The 20,219-nt window shown below is 43.0% G+C and overlaps 1 protein-coding gene across 2 annotated transcripts in view; it reads left to right on the top strand.

Moving 5' to 3' along the window:
• Positions 1–20,219, top strand: part of LOC138852828 (uncharacterized) — a 432,346-nt gene that overhangs the window by 189,404 nt on the left and 222,723 nt on the right. For both annotated transcript variants that reach the window (XR_011392108.1, XM_070085948.1), the window contains exon 3: positions 18,927–19,022. Coding sequence is in view for 1 of the 2 variants with exons in the window: in XM_070085948.1 (XP_069942049.1) it covers positions 18,927–19,022 (96 nt within the window). In the remaining variant the exon portion in view is untranslated. The remainder of the gene's footprint in view (positions 1–18,926; positions 19,023–20,219) is intronic.

Below are 20,219 nucleotides of genomic sequence, written 5' to 3'. Positions count from 1 at the left end.
GTTAAAAGCAGGTGGGGATATAGTTTTGGAGTGGTTGGTGCAATTATTTAATAAATGTATGGAAGAGGGTAAGGTACCTAGGGATTGGCAGAGAGCATGCATAGTTCCTTTGTACAAAGGCAAAGGGGATAAAAGAGAGTGCAAAAATTATAGGGGGATAAGTCTGTTGAGTGTACCTGGTAAAGTGTATGGTAGAGTTATAATTGAAAGAATTAAGAGTAAGACGGAGAATAGGATAGCAGATGAACAAGGAGGCTTTAGGAAAGGTAGGGGGTGTGTGGACCAGGTGTTTACAGTGAAACATATAAGTGAACAGTATTTAGATAAGGCTAAAGAGGTCTTTGTGGCATTTATGGATTTGGAAAAGGCGTATGACAGGGTGGATAGGGGGGCAATGTGGCAGATGTTGCAAGTGTATGGTGTAGGAGGTAGGTTACTGAAAGCAGTGAAGAGTTTTTACGAGGATAGTGAGGCTCAAGATAGAGTATGTAGAAAAGAGGGAAATTTTTTCCCAGTAAAAGTAGGCCTTAGACAAGGATGTGTGATGTCACCATGGTTGTTTAATATATTTATAGATGGGGTTGAAAGAGAAGTAAATGCGAGGGTCTTGGCAAGAGGCGTGGAGTTAAAAGATAAAGAATCACACACAGGGTGGGAGTTGTCACAGCTGCTCTTTGCTGATGACACTGTGCTCTTGGGAGATTCTGAAGAGAAGCTGCAGAGATTGGTGGATGAATTTGGTAGGGTGTGCAAAAGAAGAAAATTAAAGGTGAATACAGGAAAGAGTAAGGTTATGAGGATAACAAAAAGATTAGGTGATGAAAGATTGAATATCAGATTGGAGGGAGAGAGTATGGAGGAGGTGAACGTATTCAGATATTTGGGAGTGGACGTGTCAGCGGATGGGTCTATGAAAGATGAGGTGAATCATAGAATTGATGAGGGAAAAAGAGTGAGTGGTGCACTTAGGAGTCTGTGGAGACAGAGAACTTTGTCCTTGGAGGCAAAGAGGGGAATGTATGAGAGTATAGTTTTACCAACGCTCTTATATGGGTGTGAAGCATGGGTGATGAATGTTGCAGCGAGGAGAAGGCTGGAGGCAGTGGAGATGTCATGTCTGAGGGCAATGTGTGGTGTGAATATAATGCAGAGAATTCGTAGTTTGGAAGTTAGGAGGAGGTGCGGGATTACCAAAACTGTTGTCCAGAGGGCTGAGGAAGGGTTGTTGAGGTGGTTCGGACATGTAGAGAGAATGGAGCGAAACAGAATAACTTCAAGAGTGTATCAGTCTGTAGTGGAAGGAAGGCGGGGTAGGGGTCGGCCTAGGAAGGGTTGGAGGGAGGGGGTAAAGGAGGTTTTGTGTGCGAGGGGCTTGGACTTCCAGCAGGCATGCGTGAGCGTGTTTGATAGGAGTGAATGGAGACAAATGGTTTTTAATACTTGACGTGCTGTTGGAGTGTGAGCAAAGTAACATTTATGAAGGGATTCAGGGAAACCGGCAGGCCGGACTTGAGTCCTGGAGATGGGAAGTACAGTGCCTGCACTCTGAAGGAGGGGTGTTAATGTTGCAGTTTAAAAACTGTAGTGTAAAGCACCCTTCTGGCAAGACAGTGATGGAGTGAATGATGGTGAAAGTTTTTCTTTTTCGGGCCACCCTGCCTTGGTGGGAATCGGCCAGTGTGATAATAAAAAAAAATAAAAAAATATAATTGTAACCACGAACGAGTGGTATTGAATCAACAACACAGCAACTAGCCGAGGATTCGAAACCATGTCGTTTTGGCACGCCTCATAGTGAGCGAAAATCACACACAGGATTGCGTAGTCCTGTGGGTTAGAGTGTTATGTGTTGTGTACGAATGGTATATAATACCGACAAGATGAGAGTAAGACACATGTGCAACATCTGGGTATCTTTATTGTAGACGTTTCGCCATCCAGTGGCTTTATCAATACAAATTCCAGGACATAACTTGAAGACAGTAGAACTATGTACAGAAGATGAGGTAATCAGTCCCTCAACCTAGGAGTAGGTGCGAACAGCACCTACTCCTAGGTTGAGGGACTGATTACCTCATCTTCTGTACATAGTTCTACTGTCTTCAAGTTATGTCCTGGAATTTGTATTGATAAAGCCACTGGATGGCGAAACGTCTACAATAAAGATACCCAGATGTTGCACATGTGTCTTACTCTCACAGTGTTATGTGTGATTTTTCGCTTACCATGAGGCTGACCAAAACGATATGGGTTCGAATCCTCGGCTAGTCGCAGTGTTGTTACTGATTCATTACCACTCGTTCGTGGTTACAATAAAGAACCGTAGAAAACGTACCTAACCTTATTATAACAAGTGCAATTTAATTTAGCATAATCCAACTAAATATATTTTAGATAGTTTACAATAATTTAATAAAAAACACAATGAAATGTATTTTTTTCGTTAGGTTCAGAATTATTTTTGCGAAATTATTGCATACACAAATTTTTGCTTGCCTTATTCGGCAAAAAGAGCGTTGCTATTTAAACCATAATCATAAGTTTTACCTATTCGGCACGACAGACACACAGACACAGACACAGACACAGACACACACACACACACACACACACACACACACACACACACACACACACACACACACACACACACACACACACATATATATATATATATATATATATATGTCGTGCCGAATAGGCAGAATTTGCGATCTTGGCTTAAATAGCAACGTTCATCTTGCCATATAGGACAAGTGAAAACTTGTGTATGTAATAATTTCGCCAAAATCATTCTGAACCTAACGAAAAAAATATATTTCACTGTATTTGTTTAGTATTAAATTATTGTAAACAAATCTAAAATATATATAGTTGGGTTAGGCTAAAATAAATTGTTCTTGTTATAATAAGGTTAGGTAAGTTTTCTAAGATTCTTTTGGTGCAAAATTAAAAATTTTTACATTAACATTAATGATAAAAATATATCTTTAAACGTATAAGAGAAAATTTTAGAAAGGACTTAATTTTAAATGAGTTCTTGCTAATTGACCAGTTTTACATGTTCGGCACGACATATATATATATATATATATATATATATATATATATATAATGTGTATATATGTATATATATACATTATATATATACATATATATCCACATATATATATATACATATATATATATATATATATATATATATATATATATATATTAACAAATCGGCCGTCTCCCACCGAGGCAGGGTGACCCAAAAAGAAAGAAAATCCCCCCAAAAAGAAAATACTTTCATCATTCAACACTTTCACCTCACTCATGCATAATCACTGTTTTTGCAGAGGTGCTCAAAACACAACAGTTTAGAAGCATATACCTATAAAGATATACAACATATGCCTCCAAACTGCTAATATCCCGAATCCCTCCTTTAGAGTGCAGGTATTGTGCTTCTCATTTCCAGGACTCAAGTCCGGCTGTTTAAAAATAACCGGTTTCCCTGAATCCCTTCACTAAATATTACCCTGCTCACACTCCAACAGATCGTCAGGTCCCAAATACCATTCGTCTCCATTTACTCCTATCAAAAACACTCATGCACGCCTGTTGGAAGTCCAAGCCCCTCGCCCATAAAACCTCCCTTACCCCTTCCTTCCAACCTTTTCGAGGACGACCCCTACCCCGCCTTCCTTCCCCTACAGATTTAAATGCTCTCCATGTCATTCTACTTTGATCCATTCTCTCTAAATGACCAAACCACCTCAACAACCCCTCTTCAGCCCTCTGATTAATACTTTTATTAACTCCATACCTTCTCCTAATTTCCACACTCCGAATTTTCTGCATAATATTTACACCACACATTGCCCTTAGACTGGACATCTCCACTGCCTCCAACCGCCTCCTCCCTGCTGCATTCACAACCCAAGCTTCACACCCATATAAGAGTGTTGGTACTACTATACTTTCATACATTCCCTTCTTTGCCTCCATTGATAATGTTTTTTGTCTCCACATATACCTCAATGCACCACTCACCTTTTTCCCCTCATCAATTCTATGATTAACCTCATCTTTCATAAATCCATCCGCCGACACGTCAACTCCCAAGTATCTGAAAACATTCACTTCTTCCATACTCCTCCTCTCCAATATATCCAATTTTTCTTTAACTAAATCATTTGATACCCACATCACCTTTCTCTTTTCTATGTTCACTTTCATCTTTCTACCTTTACACACATTCCCAAACTCATCCACTAACCTTTGCAATTTTTCTTAAGAATCTCCCATAAGCACAGTATCATCAGCAAAAAGCAACTGTATCAATTCCCATTTTGTATTTGATTCCCCATAATTTAATCCCATCCCTCTCCCGAACACCCTACCATTTACTTCTTTTACAACCCCATCTATAAATATATTAAACAACCATGGTGACATTACACATCCTTGTCTAAGACCTACTTTTACCGGGAAGTAGTCTCCCTCTCTTCTACACACCCTAACCTGAGCCTCACTATCCTCATAAAAACTCTTTACATCATTTAGTAACTTACCACCTATTTTATATACTTGCAACATCTGCCACATTGCTCCCCTATCCACTCTATCATATGCCTTTTCTAAATCTATAAATGCAATAAAAACTTCCCTACCTTTATCTAAATACTGTTCACATATATGCTTCAATGTAAACACTTGATCTACACATCCCCTACCCACTCTGAAATCTCCTTGCTCATCCGTAATCCTTCATTCTGTCTTAGCTCTAATTCTTTCAATAATAACCCTACCGTACACTTTTCCTGGTATACTCAGTAAACTTATTCCTCTATAATTTTTACAATTTCTTTTGTCCCCCTTCCCTTTATATAAAGGGACTATACATGCTCTCCGCCATTCCCTAGGTATCTTACCCTCTTTCATACATTTATTAAAAATACCAACCACTTCAACACTATATCCCCCCCAATTTTAACATTTCTGTCATGATCCCGTCAGTTCTAGCTGCTTTACCATCTTTCATTCTACGTAATGCGTCACGCACCTCCCCCACACTCACATCCTGTTCTTCTTCACTCCTAAAAGATGGTATACCTCCCTGGTCAGTGCATGAAATTACCGCTTCCCTTCGTCGATATTTAAAAGTTCCTCAAAATATTCTCGCCATCTACCCAAAACCTCCATCTCCACATCTAACTCCCCTACTCTGTTTTTAACTGACAAATCCATTCGTTCTCTAGGCTTTCTTGTTTAACTCACCCCAATTTTTTTTTTCTTATTTTCATTAAAATTCCTTGACAGTGCCTCTCCCACTCTATCATCTGCTCTCCTTTTGCACTCTCTCACCACTCTCTTTACCTTTCTTTTACTCTCCATATACTCTACGATTCTAATAACACTTCTGCTTTGTAAAAACCTCTCATAAGCTAACTTTTTCTCTTTTATCACACCCTTTACTTCATCATTCCACCAGTCACTCCTCTTTCCTCCTGCACTCACCCTCCTATAACCACAAACTTCTGCCCCACATTCTAATACTGCATTTTTAAAACTATTCCAACTCTCTTCAACCCCTCCACTACTCATACTTGCACCAGCCCACCTTTCTGCCAATAGTTGCTTATATCTCACCAGAACTTCCTACCTTAGTTTACACACTTTCACTTCCCTCTTGCTTGTTGTTGCCATTTTCCTCTTTTCCCATCTACCTCTTACTCTAACTGTAGCTACAACTAAATAATGATCCGATATATCAGTTGCCCCTCTATAAACGTGTACATCCTGGTGCCTACTCATCAACCTTTTATCCACCAATACATAATCTAACAAACTACTTTCATTACGTGCTATATCATACCTTGTATATTTATTTATCCTCTTCTTCATAAAATATGTATTACTTATTACCAAACCTCTTTCTACACATAGCTCAATTAAAAGCTCCCCATTTTCATTTACCCCTGGCATCCCCAAATTTACCTACTACTCCCTCCACAACATTTTTGGCCACTTTAGCATTGAAATCCCCAACCACCATTACTCTCACAGTTGGTTCGAAACTCCCCACGCATTCACTCAACATTTCCCAAAATCTCTCTCTCTCCTCTACACTTCTCTCTTCTCGAGGTGCATATAAGCTTACTATAACCCACTTTTCACATCCAACCTTTATTTTACTCCACATACTCCTTGAATTAATACAATTATAGTCCCTCTTTTCCTGCCATAACTTATCCTTCAACATTATTGCTACTTCTTCTTTAGCTCTAACTCTATTTGAAACTCTTGGCCTAATCCCGTTTATTCCTCTCCACTGAAACTCTCCCACCCCCTTCAGCTTTGTTTCACTTAAAGCCATGACATCCAGCTTCTTCTCATTCATAACATCCACAATCTTCTCTTTCTTATCATTCGCACAACATCCACGCACATTCAGACTTCCCACTTTGACAATTTTCTTCTTATTCTTTTTAGTAATTATTACAGGAAAATGGGTTACTAGCCCATTGTTCCCGGCATTTTAGTTGACTTTTACAACACGCATGGCTTACGGAGGAAAGATTCTAATTCCACTTCCCCATGGATATAAAAGGAAAAGTAATAAGATCAAGAACTATTAAAAATAAACATGTACATGTATGTGTAGTGTGACCTAAGAATAAGTAGAAGTAGCAAGACGTACCTGTAATCTTGCATATTTGTGAGACAGACAAAAGACACCAGCAATCCTACCATCATTTAAAACAATTACAGGCTTTCGTTTTACACTCACTTGGCAGTACGGTAGTACCTCCCTGGGTGGTTGCTGTCTACCAACCTACTACCTCTCTCTCTCTCTCTCTCTCTCTCTCTCTATATATATATATATATATATATATATATATATATATATATATATATATATATATATATATATATATATATATATATATATATATATGATGAATGGTTTAGAAAACCGACAAGTTGAAGAATTGAGACACTTATGCAACACATGGGAATCTTTATTGAAGAAACGTTTCGCCACACAGTGGCTTCATCAGTCCAATACAAAGTAGAAATGGGTAAGGAGAGGAGAAGTTTGAGGTAATCAGTCCCTCAACCTGGAATCGATGTGTTCAGTCCATCACTCTTGTAGGAAGTGCAGCATAGGGCCAGAGAGGTGACTTATATACTGCAGTCAGATGAGTCGAAGCAGGAGGAGGCGGGATCACAGTGGGACTTGTCACTTGTGTAAGTAGGTCGTCGTCCAAAGGTTGGGCAAGCGTTGAAGTCTTTGTTCCAAGATTCCATGATGTTGCAGTGTCTGACAGATGTGATGAATGGTTTAGAAAACCGACAAGTTGAAGAATTGAGACACTTATGCAACACATAAGAATCTTTAAAGATTCACATGTGTTGTATAAGTGTTGTATAAGTGGCCTGGTGGCTAAAGCTCCCGCTTCACACACGGAGGGCCCGGGTTCGATTCCCGGCGGGTGGAAACATTTCGACACGTTTCCTTACACCTGTTGTCCTGTTCACCTAGCAGCAAATAGGTACCTGGGTGTTAGTCGACTGGTGTGGGTCGCATCCTGGGGGACAAGATTAAGGACCCCAATGGAAATAAGTTAGTCCTCGATGACGCACTGACTTTCTTGGGTTATCCTGGGTGGCTAACCCTCCGGGGTTAAAAATCCGAACGAAATCTTATCTTATCTTATCTTATATATATATATATATATATATATATATATATATATATATATATATATATATATATATATATATATATATGCATTTCAGGCATATATGTGGTAAGACTTGTTTGGAGGGCAGTAACTATTATGTCGTAGATGGTCTCCCGCTAAGTGATGGTCCTGGGTACTACTACGTGAACTAGCGTGGAGGTGCTGGTAGCCACTACCATCCCTTGTTTTGTATCCAGTTGAATCCAGTGTTTACAAAGTGCTTACATCTATATTGCTTTTGCAGGAAGGGAGAGGGAAGAAAGGTAGAGTATGGAGAGGGAGAGGGAAGAAAGAGAGAGAGAGAGAGAGAGTAAAGATAAGATAAGATAAGATTTCGTTCGGATTTTTAACCCCGGAGGGTTAGCCACCCAGGATAACCCAAGAAAGTCAGTGCGTCATCGAGGACTGTAACTTATTTCCATTGGGGTCCTTAATCTTGTCCCCCAGGATGCGACCCACACCAGTCGACTAACACCCAGGTACCTATTTGCTGCTAGGTGAACAGGAGAACAGGTGTAAGGAAACGTGTCGAAATGTTTCCACCCGCCGGGAATCGAACCCGGGCCCTCCGTGTGTGTAGCGGGAGCTTTAGCCTCCAGGCCTACTCTTCTATAAGAACATTAAGAAATTGAGACACGTGTGCAACATCAATTTCATCTTGTCGGTATTGTATACCATTCTTGTACAACATTAAGAAAGAACACTGCAGCAGGCCTATTGTCCCATGCGATGCAAGTCCAAGTCTCCCACCGGCCTAAGCCAATGACCCAGCCTAGTCAGGTCAAGTCAGGTCACATCCGCTTAAGGAACGAGCACCTATACTAAACATGTCCTCACGTCATAAATCATATACGTATTTTCTTATGGTAAAAACGTCAATATCCATTACTAAAGAAGCCTAGTAAAAGAAATCAAAACTGGAACGCTCCATTTACATGAAATAATGATGCCGGAGTCTGGATAACATATCAGGAGCTAGGATAATAATGCTAAAGCTGGGATAACTATGTTAATGCTGGGATAAAGCAACACAAGCTAGGTTAATAACCTAACAGACGAGATAGTATATCAGGATCTCTGAGATAATGATGTCGAAGCCAGGATAACTAAGTTGGAACCTGGTGTAACAGAGCTGCAGCTGGGATAACGAAGTTGGTGCCTGGATAAAAGACCCGTAACTGGGATCACAAAGATTTAGTAGGGATTACGGAATAGAAGAGATAAAATAAAAATTGGCCACAACAAAATAAGTATGTTGGCCTCAACGAAACTGTTGTGTTGGTTACAACTCAAGTTTGTTAAACGCAACAACTGTGTTGGCCACAACTAAATAAACATGTTGGACACAACAAAATAAACATGTTGGCCACAACTAAATAAACATGTTGGCCACAACTAAATAAACATGTTGGACACAAAATAAACATGCTGGACACAACTAAATAAACATGTTGGCCACAACTAAATAAACATGTTGGACACAACAAATTAAGCATGTTGGACACAGATACAATAGAAATCTCTTCACTAGGTAAACGCTTGACATTCTGTTTTCAAATACGTGAACTGGTATGACAGGATGAAAAATTTGCATATAGGTTTAGCTGTAAGAGAGAAATGAGGAAGGTGGCACTGCCTGCCTGTGGCACTGCTTTGCCCCTGACACTGCCTGGCTCTGGCACTTCCTGGCTCTGGTAACCCAATCACTGCCTCACCCAATCACTGCCTCACCCAGCCACTGCCTCACCCAGTCACTGCCTCACCCAGCCACTATCTCACCCAGTCACTGCCTCACCCAGTCACTGCCTTACCCAATCACTGCCTTACCCAGCCACTGCCTCACCCAGCCACTGCCTTACCCAGCCACTATCTCATCCAGTCACTGCCTCACCCAGCCACTGCCTCACCCAGTCACTGCCTTACCCAATCACTGCCTCACCCAGCCACTGCCTCACCCAGCCACTGCCTTACCCAGCCACTATCTCATCCAGTCACTGCCTTACCCAATCACTGCCTCACCCAATCACTGCCTCACCCAGCCACTGCCTCACCCAGCCACTGCCTCACCCAGCCACTATCTCATCCAGTCACTGCCTCACCCAGTCACTGCCTCACCCAGCCACTGCCTCACCCAGTCACTGCCTTACCCAATCACTGCCTCACCCAGCCACTGCCTCACCCAGTCACTGCCTTACCCAGTCACTGCCTCACCCAGTCACTACCTTACCCAGTCACTGCCTCACCCAGTCACTACCTTACCCAGTCACTGTCTTACCCAGTCACTGCCTCACCCAATCACTGCCTTATCCAATCACTGCCTTACCCAGTCATAGCCTCACCCAATCACTGCCTCACCCAGTCACTGCTTCACCCAGTCACTACTTCACCCAGTCACTACTTCACCCAGTCACTGCCTCACCCAGTCACTACCTTACCCAGTCACTACCTTACCCAGTCACTGCCTCACCCAATCACTGCCTTACCCAATCACTGCCTTACACAGTCACTGCCTCACCTGATCACCGCCTTACCCAATCACTACCTTACCCAGTCACTGCCTCACCCAGTCACTACCTTACCCAGTCACTGCCTCACCCAGTCACTACCTTACCCAGTCATTGCTTTACCCAGTCACTGCCTCACCCAATCACTGCCTTATCCAATCACTGCCTTACCCAGTCATAGCCTCACCCAATCACTGCCTCACCCAGTCACTGCTTCACCCAGTCACTACTTCACCCAGTCACTGCCTCACCCAATCACTGCCTTACCCAATCACTGCCTTACACAGTCACTGCCTCACCTGATCACCGCCTTACCCAATCACTACCTTACCCAGTCACCACCTCACCCAGTCACTGCCTGGCCAAGTCACTGCCTGACCCTCGGGTGAGGTCTTGTAACCGTTGTCTCAAATTTCCCGTCAGGGAGAGTGTGGGCTAATCCCTTCATCCTGTTGTCTCATGAGGCAACAGGATATATGAGGTCTTTATGAGGTCAAGGAAGGAGTGCAGACTAGGAGAGGCGATTGAGAGTTATGGTACAGAGCAGAACCTTTCTTTCTAGGTCGAGAGACAGAGATTCCCAGGTGTAAATAAATCGCTGTAACTTTTTCTGGAGATATTCTAGGTAATTTACACATACCTGGAGTCTACCTGGAGGGCATTCCGGGGATCAACGCCCCCGCGGCCCGGTCCACGACCAGGCCTCCCGGTGGATCAGGGCCTGATCAACGAGGCTGTTATTGCTGGCCGCACGCAATCCAACGTATGAACCACAGCCCGGCTGATCCGGCACCGTCTTTAGGTATCTGTCCAGCTCCATCTTAAAGACAACCAGGGGTCTTCCCGTAATGCCCCTTATTGCTGGTGGGAGGCTGTTAAACAGCCTTGGGCCCCGGACACTTATTGTGTTTTCTCGTAGTGTACCAGTGACGCCCCTACTTTTCACTGGGAGTATGTTGCATCTCCTGCCAAGTCTTTTGCTTTCGTTTGGAGTGATTGCTGTGTGCATATTAGGGACCGGTCCCTCCAGAATCTTCCAGGTGTAGATTATGAAAAGTCTCTCTCGCCTGCGCTCTAGTGAGTACAAGTCAAGTGCTTCCAGGCGCTCCCAGTAGTTAAGGTGTTTGATGGAACTTATACGTGCAGTAAAGGTTCTCTGTACATTCTCTAGTTCTGCAGTTTCACCTGCCTTGGATGGGAATGTTAATGTACAGCAGTATTCCAGCCTAGAGAGAATAAGTGATTTAAAAAGGATCATCACTGACTTAGCATCTTGTCCAGACGATACAAGATGCAAAGTAACCACGGGGGGAGTAGAATGATAGCTCTAGGCCTTTCGTGTTGCAATCAACACATCATCAGGAGCTTGTAAAATTGCAGAAAAGAAGAGGATGTCCAAGCAAGTACGTTCCCAAAGGGCGTCTTCACTCCAGTGAAGACGTCCTTCGGGAACGTACTTGCTTGGACATCCTCCTCTTTTCTGCAATTTTGCAAGCTCCTGATGATGTGTTGATTGCAGTACGAAAGACCTAGAGCTATCATTCTACTTTCCCCGTGGTTGTTTTGCATATGTTACTATGGATAAGTGGTTACAACCTTTTTAGATGCGACAGAAAAAACAGGCAACAAGGGGGGGTTGGCCTGTATGTCAAAGAGTCCCTTATCTGCACGGAGTTGCTGAACACCACAAATGAGGTAGTTGAAGTTCTATCAATAAAGATCGAGAACCAAAACCTAGTCGTTGTGGTTGTATACAAGCCACCAGATGCAACCTCCCAACAGTTCAAGGAACAGCTACTGAAAATCGATTACTGTTTGGAAAACCTTCCAGCTCCATCCCCAAACATCTTACTGCTTGGTGATTTCAACCTAAGGCATACAAAATGGAAGAATGTAGCAAATAATGTTATAGCTGAAACAATCCCCGGAGGTAGCGCAGATGAAAGGTCACACACACATGAGCTACTAAGTCTCTGCGAAAAACACACCTTAAGCCAGCAGATAGTGGAGCCAACAAGACTAGAAAACACACTTGACCTTATCTTCACAAATAATGAGGACCTGATAAGAGACATAAGAATATCAAAAACAACTAATTCCGATCACAATCTAATCGAAGTCCAGACATACATGCATAGGGGTCCTGAACAACAGAATGCATGTACCTGTGAAGGTGTCTTCACAAAATACAATTTCAACAACAAGAACATCAACTGGGACCAGGTAAACCATGTCCTAAACGAAACATGTTGGGAAGATGTCTTAAATGACATGGACCCAAACCAGTGCCTTGAAAGGATCAACTGCCTGGTAGCCGAAGCATGTTCTAGGCATATTCCCCTAAGAAAGAAGAAGAGCAGGAGTAAACTGGAGAGAAAAAGACGCTCCCTCTACAGAAGACGACGAAGAGTCACTGAGCTCCTCAGGAGTGCTAGAATATCTGATACACGAAGGGAGGCGCTGACCAGGGAAGTGGAAACTATCGAACTTAAGCTAAATGACTCTTACAGGAACCAGGAGAGGCAGGAGGAGCTTAAAGCTATTAGTGAAATTGAAAGAAATTCAAAATATTTCTTTTCATATGCCAAAAACAAGGCAAATACCACATCTAGTATCGGGCCCTTACTCAGACAGGATGGGACTTACACAGACGACAACAAGGAAATGAGTGAAATATTGAAATCCCAGTACGACTCTGTGTTTAGTGAACCACTAATCGGTCTGAGGATCGACGACCCAAATAATTTCTTCATGAATGAGCCTCAAAACTCCATAAATGTATGCCAGATTTCCGACATTACCCTAACTCCGATAGATTTCGAAAAAGCCATTGACAACATGCCTATGCACTCAGCCCCAGGCCCAGACTCGTGGAACTCTGTTTTCATTAAGAACTGCAAGAAACCCCTCTCGCGTGCCCTAAGTACACTATGGAGGAGGAGCTTGGACATGGGTGAAATTCCACAGTCACTTAAAACAACGGATATAGCCCCACTCCATAAAGGTGGCAGCAAAGCATTAGCTAAGAACTATAGACCAATAGCTCTGACATCCCACATCATAAAAATCTTTGAAAGAGTGCTAAGAAGCAGGATTGCAAATCACCTGGATTCCCAAAATCTGCACAATCCAGGGCAACATGGGTTCAGGGCAGGTCGCTCCTGCCTCTCACAACTACTGGATCACTATGACATGGCCTTGGATGCACTGGAAGAAAATCAGAATGCAGATGTAATATACACAGACTTTGCAAAAGCATTTGACAAATGCGATCATGGCGTAATAGCCCATAAAATACGTGCTAAAGGAATAACTGGGAAAGTGGGGAGATGGATCTTCAACTTCCTAACAAATCGAACACAAAGAGTAGTGGTCAACAGAGTTAAATCGGAGGCTGCCATAGTGAAGAGCTCTGTTCCACAAGGCACAGTACTCGCCCCCATCTTATTCCTTATCCTCATATCAGACATAAACAGAGATATACACCACAGCACCGTATCATCCTTTGCGGATGATACTAGGATCTGCATGAGGCTGTCATCTGCTGAGGACGCGGTTAACCTCCAAGAAGATATAAACAAAGTTTTCCAGTGGGCAACGGTAAACAATATGATGTTCAATGAGGACAAATTCCAACTACTCCGTTATGGAAAACTGGAGGAGATAATAACTAGAACAGAGTATACTACTGACTCCGACCATACAATAGAGCGGAAAAATAATGTAAGGGACCTGGGAGTAGTAATGTCTGAGGATCTCACTTTCAAGGATCACAACAGTGCCACGATCGCACGTGCAAAGAAAATGATAGGATGGATAATGAGAACTTTCAAAACGAGAGATGCCAAGCCCATGATGATCCTTTTCAAATCACTTGTTCTCTCTAGGCTGGAATACTGCTGTACATAAACATCTCCATACAAAGCAGGTGAAATCGCAGATCTAGAGAGTGTACAGAGATCCTTTACTGCACGTATAAGTTCTGTCAAGCACCTTAACTACTGGGAACGCTTGGAAGCACTTGACTTGTACTCGTTGGAACGCAGGAGGGAGAGATATATCATAATCTACACTTGGAAAATCTTGGAAGGAATGGTCCCAAATCTGCACACAGAAATCACTCCCTACGAAAGTAAAAGACTGGGCAGGCGATGCAAAATGCCGCCAATAAAAAGTAGGGGCGCCATTGGTACACTAAGAGAAAACACCATAAGTGTCCGGGGCCCAAAACTGTTCAACAGCCTCCCATCAAGCATTAGGGGAATTGCCAATAAACCCCTGGCTGCCTTCAAGAGAGAGCTGGACAGATACCTAAAGTCGGTGCCGGATCAGCCGGGCTGTGGCTCGTACGTCGAACTGCGTGCGGCCAGCAGTAACAGCCTAGTTGATCAGGCCCTGATCCATCGGGAGGCCTGGTCGTGGACCGGGCCGCGGGGGCGTTGATCCCCGGAATAACCTCCAGGTAACCTCCAGGTATGTATGATAATTTGTACAACTATATGTGTAACCGTACCTAAATAAACTTAATTATTCCCAGGGAATAAGAGTCTGGAATGTAATTCCTGTGAAAAGTTGACTTTTAAACTCTTGTTACTCAGGAGTAAGTTGATATCCCATTTTGTTGTTACTTAATCCTCCATTCTCAAATATCTTCTCGGATATTTTAAGAGTGTTAGATCCCTTTCTCAGTGGCCAAGCGAAGCTCTGCATTTTAGTGGTTTTAATTCAGTGGTTTAAATTAAGGGTATAATATGGCCTTGAATATTGAGTATTCACTTTTTTTTGTTCATCTTTCTTCTGGAATGATGATAGTTCGTGTAAGACTGAGACTGTGTTGTGTGAGCTGGTATGTATTTTCCAGGTATTGTGGGTAAGAAGGGTTTAGCCTTAGTGCCGACGATATGAGAAGGCACTGCTTCATTCTCACTGCATGATCCTGATACTGCCTAAATCTGGCACCGCTTGACCAATATAACATGGCACTGCTTGACTCTGGCACTGTTTGGCAACTCACTGCGTGACTGGCACTGCCTGATACTGGTCTCACTGCCTGACTGGCACTGTCTGACATTGGTCTCACTGCCTGACTGGCACTGCCTGACACTGGTCTCACTGCATGACTGGCATTATCTGACATTGGTCTCACTGCATGACTGGCACAGTTTTACACTGGTCTCACTGTGTGACTGGCACTGCCTGAAACTGTTTTCACTGCATAAGTGGCACTGTCTGACGATGCTTTCACTGCATGACTGGCACAGTTTTACACTGGTCTCACTGTGTGACTGGCACTGCCTGAAACTGTTTTCACTGCATAAGTGGCACTGTCTGACGATGCTTTCACTGCATGACTGGCACTGCTTGACACTGGTCTTGTACGAGATCGGGCAGGAGGGATGATTGTCCCTGAAACTATTTACTAGCAGATATAACAATCACACTATCACTACGGAAACTAATACTACTGTAGTTATGGGGTACAAGTTACAGCTCCTGGGCCACTTGCGTACTTTGAGGTGTATGGGGCTGGGGTTATGGGACATAAGGAATAACACTCTCGTTTGGGATGCTTTGCGATCCAAACCTAGTTTAAAATAACGTAAACTAACCTTATCTAATTTAACGAATCCTGGAGTAACAGAGTTTTGAATTTTTGTAGAGGCCAGTACCAGGCAGATAACACACTACCAGGCAGATAATACAGTACCAGACAGATAACACAGTACCAGGCAGATAAAACATTACCAGGCAGATAACACAGTACCAGGCAGATAACACAGTACCAGGCAGATAACACAGTACCAGGCAGATAACAAGGAACTGTAGTGCTTGTGAACACGTCCGTCTTATTTGGAGTTCATTTTTTTTCTGTTCTTTCTTATTGTCTAGTTGACTAGAGTCCCTGCCCACTGGTCGACCCAGCCCACTGGTCGACCCAGCCCACTGGTCGACCCAGCCCACTGGTCGACCCAGCCCACTGGTCGACCCAGCCCACTGGTCGACCCAGCCCACTGGTCGACCCAGCCCACTGGTCGACCCAGCCCACTGGTCGACCCAGCCCACTGGTCGACCCAGTCCACTGGTCGACCCAGCTCACTGGTCGACCCAGCTCACTGGTCGACCCAGCCCACTGGTCGACCCAGCCCACTGGTCGACCCAGCTCACTGGTCGACCCAGCCCACTGGTCGACCCAGCTCACTGGTCGACCCAGCTCACTGGTCGACCCAGCCCACTGGTCGACCCAGCCCACTGGTCAACCCAGCCCACTGGTCGACCCAGCCCACTGGTCAACCCAGCCCACTGGTCGACCCAGCCCACTGGTCGACCCACCCACTGGTCGACCCAACCCACTGGTCGACCCAGCCCACTGGTCCACCCAGCCCACTGGTCGACTCAGCCCACTGATCGACCCAGCCCACTGGTCGACCCAGCCCACTGGTTGACCCACACCACCCGTAGCCGTAGCCCCTGCTGGTAGGCAACTTGGGAACATGATACACGGGGGTTCCACTCTGGATGACCCAATTTGCATGCCAAAGAGAGACCGAACAGTGGCACTGGGAAGGGACGAGACAACGGAAAACAGAATCAAAAGTCTTTCCTAGAAGAAGCAGCAGAGATCAAAGCTGGAAGGAAAGTAGCTTAAGGGAAAAATGTCGTACAGTAAACGTTAGAATTTTCACCCTTTCACTTTTTTCCTTGCTATCTAAATATTATACATACACTCACACACAAAAAAAGAGGGTAGGAAAATTTCAGTGAGAGGTGTAAATGAGAGGAAGTCAGGTGTACCAGAGAGAATTAGAGCTAAGAGAAGCGGTAAAATTAAATGATCACTTAAGGGAAGGAAAGAGGGAATATAAGTGAATACATTCATGATTTATGTGGATTAAAATAAGGGTGGGATGTGACAAGTGGGTAACAGTGAGTATGCACATGGGGACAAGAGGAGTGTAGAGGAGAGAGAGAAAAAAAGAGAAAGAGAGGGAAGGAGACCTTAGGATGCACTGGGTGTAAATTTAGGGAGTTATGAGCCAAGTCCCATCTAGGGAGGTTCCTTAATGCTGGTGAGGGGCTCTTGATCTAGGGAATTGGATCTGTGCTCCAGTTCTCTGGATTGAGCCTGAATGTGTTACACCCCCCCCACATGCGCTGTATAATCCTATGGGTTTAGTGCTCCCCCATGATTATAATAATAATTTGAGCCAAGTGAGAACATTTTTATTTTGGAGGACATAAATGATAAAGTAACTGAAACCCTTCATAAATGTTACCTTGCTCACACTTTAACAGCTGTTCATGTCATAAAAACACTTGTTTCCACTCCTAACATGCTCACCCACGCCTGTTGGATGTCCAAGCCCCTCGCATATAAAACTTCATTTATTCTCTCCATACAACCTTTCCTAGGGCGACCCATACCTCTCCTTCTTTCCACTACAGCTTTATACTCCTTACAAGTCATCCTATTTTGCTCTATCCAATATAAATGTTCAGACCACCTCAATAACCCCTCCTCATTCCTCTGGATAATACATTTAGTAACCCCACACCTCCTCCTTATCTTTAAACAACGAATTCCCTGTATAATAATTAAGCCACACATTACTCTCAGACAAGACATTTCAACTGCCTCCAACCTCCTCGATGCAACGTTTAAAACCTATGCTTCAGTTGGTACTACCATAATCTGATACATTTTCTCTTTTACCTCCATGGATAACGTTCTTTGTCTCCACAGATACCTCAGCGCACTACACAGTTTTTCTGCTCGTCATTTCTGTGGTTCACTTCATCTTTCATTGTCCCGTCCGCCGACAAGCCCACTTCTAAATATCTGAACACTTCTCCATACTCCTTCCAGTCTGATATCCAATGTTTCATTACCTAAATATTTTGTTACACTCATCACCTTGCTCTTTCCTAATTTTCTACTTTTGCATACTCTCTCAAATTCGTCTAACAACTTCATTTCAGAATCTCCCAAAAGCAAGGTGTCATCCACAAAAAGCAACTGTGACAACTCCAACTTTGCATTAGATTCCTTATCTGTTAATCCTACACCTGTCCCCAACACCTTAGCCTTCACTTCTCTTACAGATCCATCTATAAATATGTTAAAAAAAAAATGATGCCTTCACACATCCTAGTGTAATGCCTATTTTAAGTGGAAAATAATCTCCCTCTTTCCTACATACCCTAACCTGAGCTTCACTATCCTCATAAAAACTCTTAACTACTCTGTCAGTGTGTGTGTGTGTGTGTGTGTGTGTGTGTGTGTGTGTGTGTGTGTGTGTGTGTGTGTGTGTGTGTGTGTGTGTGTGTGTGTGTGTGTGTGTGTGTGTGTGTGTGTGTGTGTGTGTGTGTGTGTCTAAGGGGAATTAATTTGTTTATTTAAAAATAACCACTGCAGTCCATGTGATCCTGTGTAACTTTTATGCTCTGTCAATGTACTGTTTTTAATTTGTTATATGACCTTTTTCATTTATCGTGTGATTCTCCTTCCACTTATGTTCTCGGATTAAAAGTAAAATGATAAGTGACCATATTATTTAAGGCATGCCATGACCTTATCAATTTAGTCAAAGCCCTGCCCCAGCAGCTGTTAAGATTTCATTCCACACATTCTACAAATAAAATGAGTATTCATGACATTAGCTGACCCCGTGTTGCTCCTCTCTTTCAGTCCGGCAATGATCCCTACTGCTTCGTCGAGTTCGCTGACAGACAGTCAGCAGAACATGCCCTCCACACCATGAACAAGCGTCTCTGTCTAGGAAAGGTAAGGCAACCTGGCGCTCCCTTCGTTTTATCCTTCAAGTGAGAACAGTCTGGGCGCTGCCTAGGAAAGGTAAGGTACCAAACATTCTCTTCCTGTTAAATAAGAAATGGAAAGTACTGGTCACTGTTGAGAAAAATGGGAAGGTTTAGGCAGTATTTGAGCAGTATAAAGATGAAGCTCTTGGCACTGTTCTAACCCTACCTTGGAAAGATACAGGACTGGGCACTACCTAGGCAATGAGGACAAAAATCACATGTGGCACAATGGCCTTTTCCGGGGAAAACGTTTCGCTCTTGAGTACAGCTTAAAGTCATGATTTGATAAAACTCTACACAGGACGAAACGTTGTCTCAATAAAAGACTGTTCTGCCACTAGTCTGTGCCTTCATAATTGCCGGTGACTCAGCAATATGTTAAGTAATTCCCTGCTATGTCATGCAGTGCCAGGCACCGCTCTCACTGCTGAGGAATGTTGGAGAGTCAAATAATCCTTCACTACTGGCACAGTTTAAACAAGACGAAGCTTCTGTTACTTTATTTTGTTAAGTCCAACACTTACGTAAACCAGAGAAAAACTTATTTATTATTATTACTACTACAGTATTATCATAATTATTATTAACAAAGAGAAGCGGTAAACACGAAGGGGTCCAACAGCTCCCGGGTAATGAGAGGCAATCAGGTTTCACCCGATAAAAAAGAGAGGGAAAGAGAGAGAGGGTGGCAGCTCCAGTACTTTGGATCAAGAGCCCTTCAGCAGTCATCGAAGTACCGTGCACAGGGTAGAGAAAACGCGAATGAAATCTGTCTAAGAAAACGGACGATGTTTCCATTTTCTTGACTATCATCCTTCCTCCTTGATGCCGGAGACAGGCTCTTGATCTAAGGAACTGAAACTATCCTTTTCTTAGGTCAAGCCCCATTATCTCCCATTTCCTAGGCGCTGTCTAGTGTGTGCATATATATATATATATATATATATATATATATATATATATATATATATATATATATATATATATATATATATATATATATATATATATATGTATAACGACACACACACAAGTATTTTCAACAGTCCCCACAATTCTAGCATTATTAGTCTTATTCAGAAGTTTGACTAGTTTAGTTCTAATGGTGTTTGTTACAGACCATCCAATTATCCTATGTCTAACATTAAAGTCTCCAATAATG

Source organism: Cherax quadricarinatus, chromosome 17, assembly GCF_038502225.1.
Source record: "Cherax quadricarinatus isolate ZL_2023a chromosome 17, ASM3850222v1, whole genome shotgun sequence".
Taxonomy (NCBI): domain Eukaryota; kingdom Metazoa; phylum Arthropoda; class Malacostraca; order Decapoda; family Parastacidae; genus Cherax; species Cherax quadricarinatus.
Note: the sequence above shows the minus strand (reverse complement) of the source record. Positions and strands in the feature narration are given on the sequence as shown.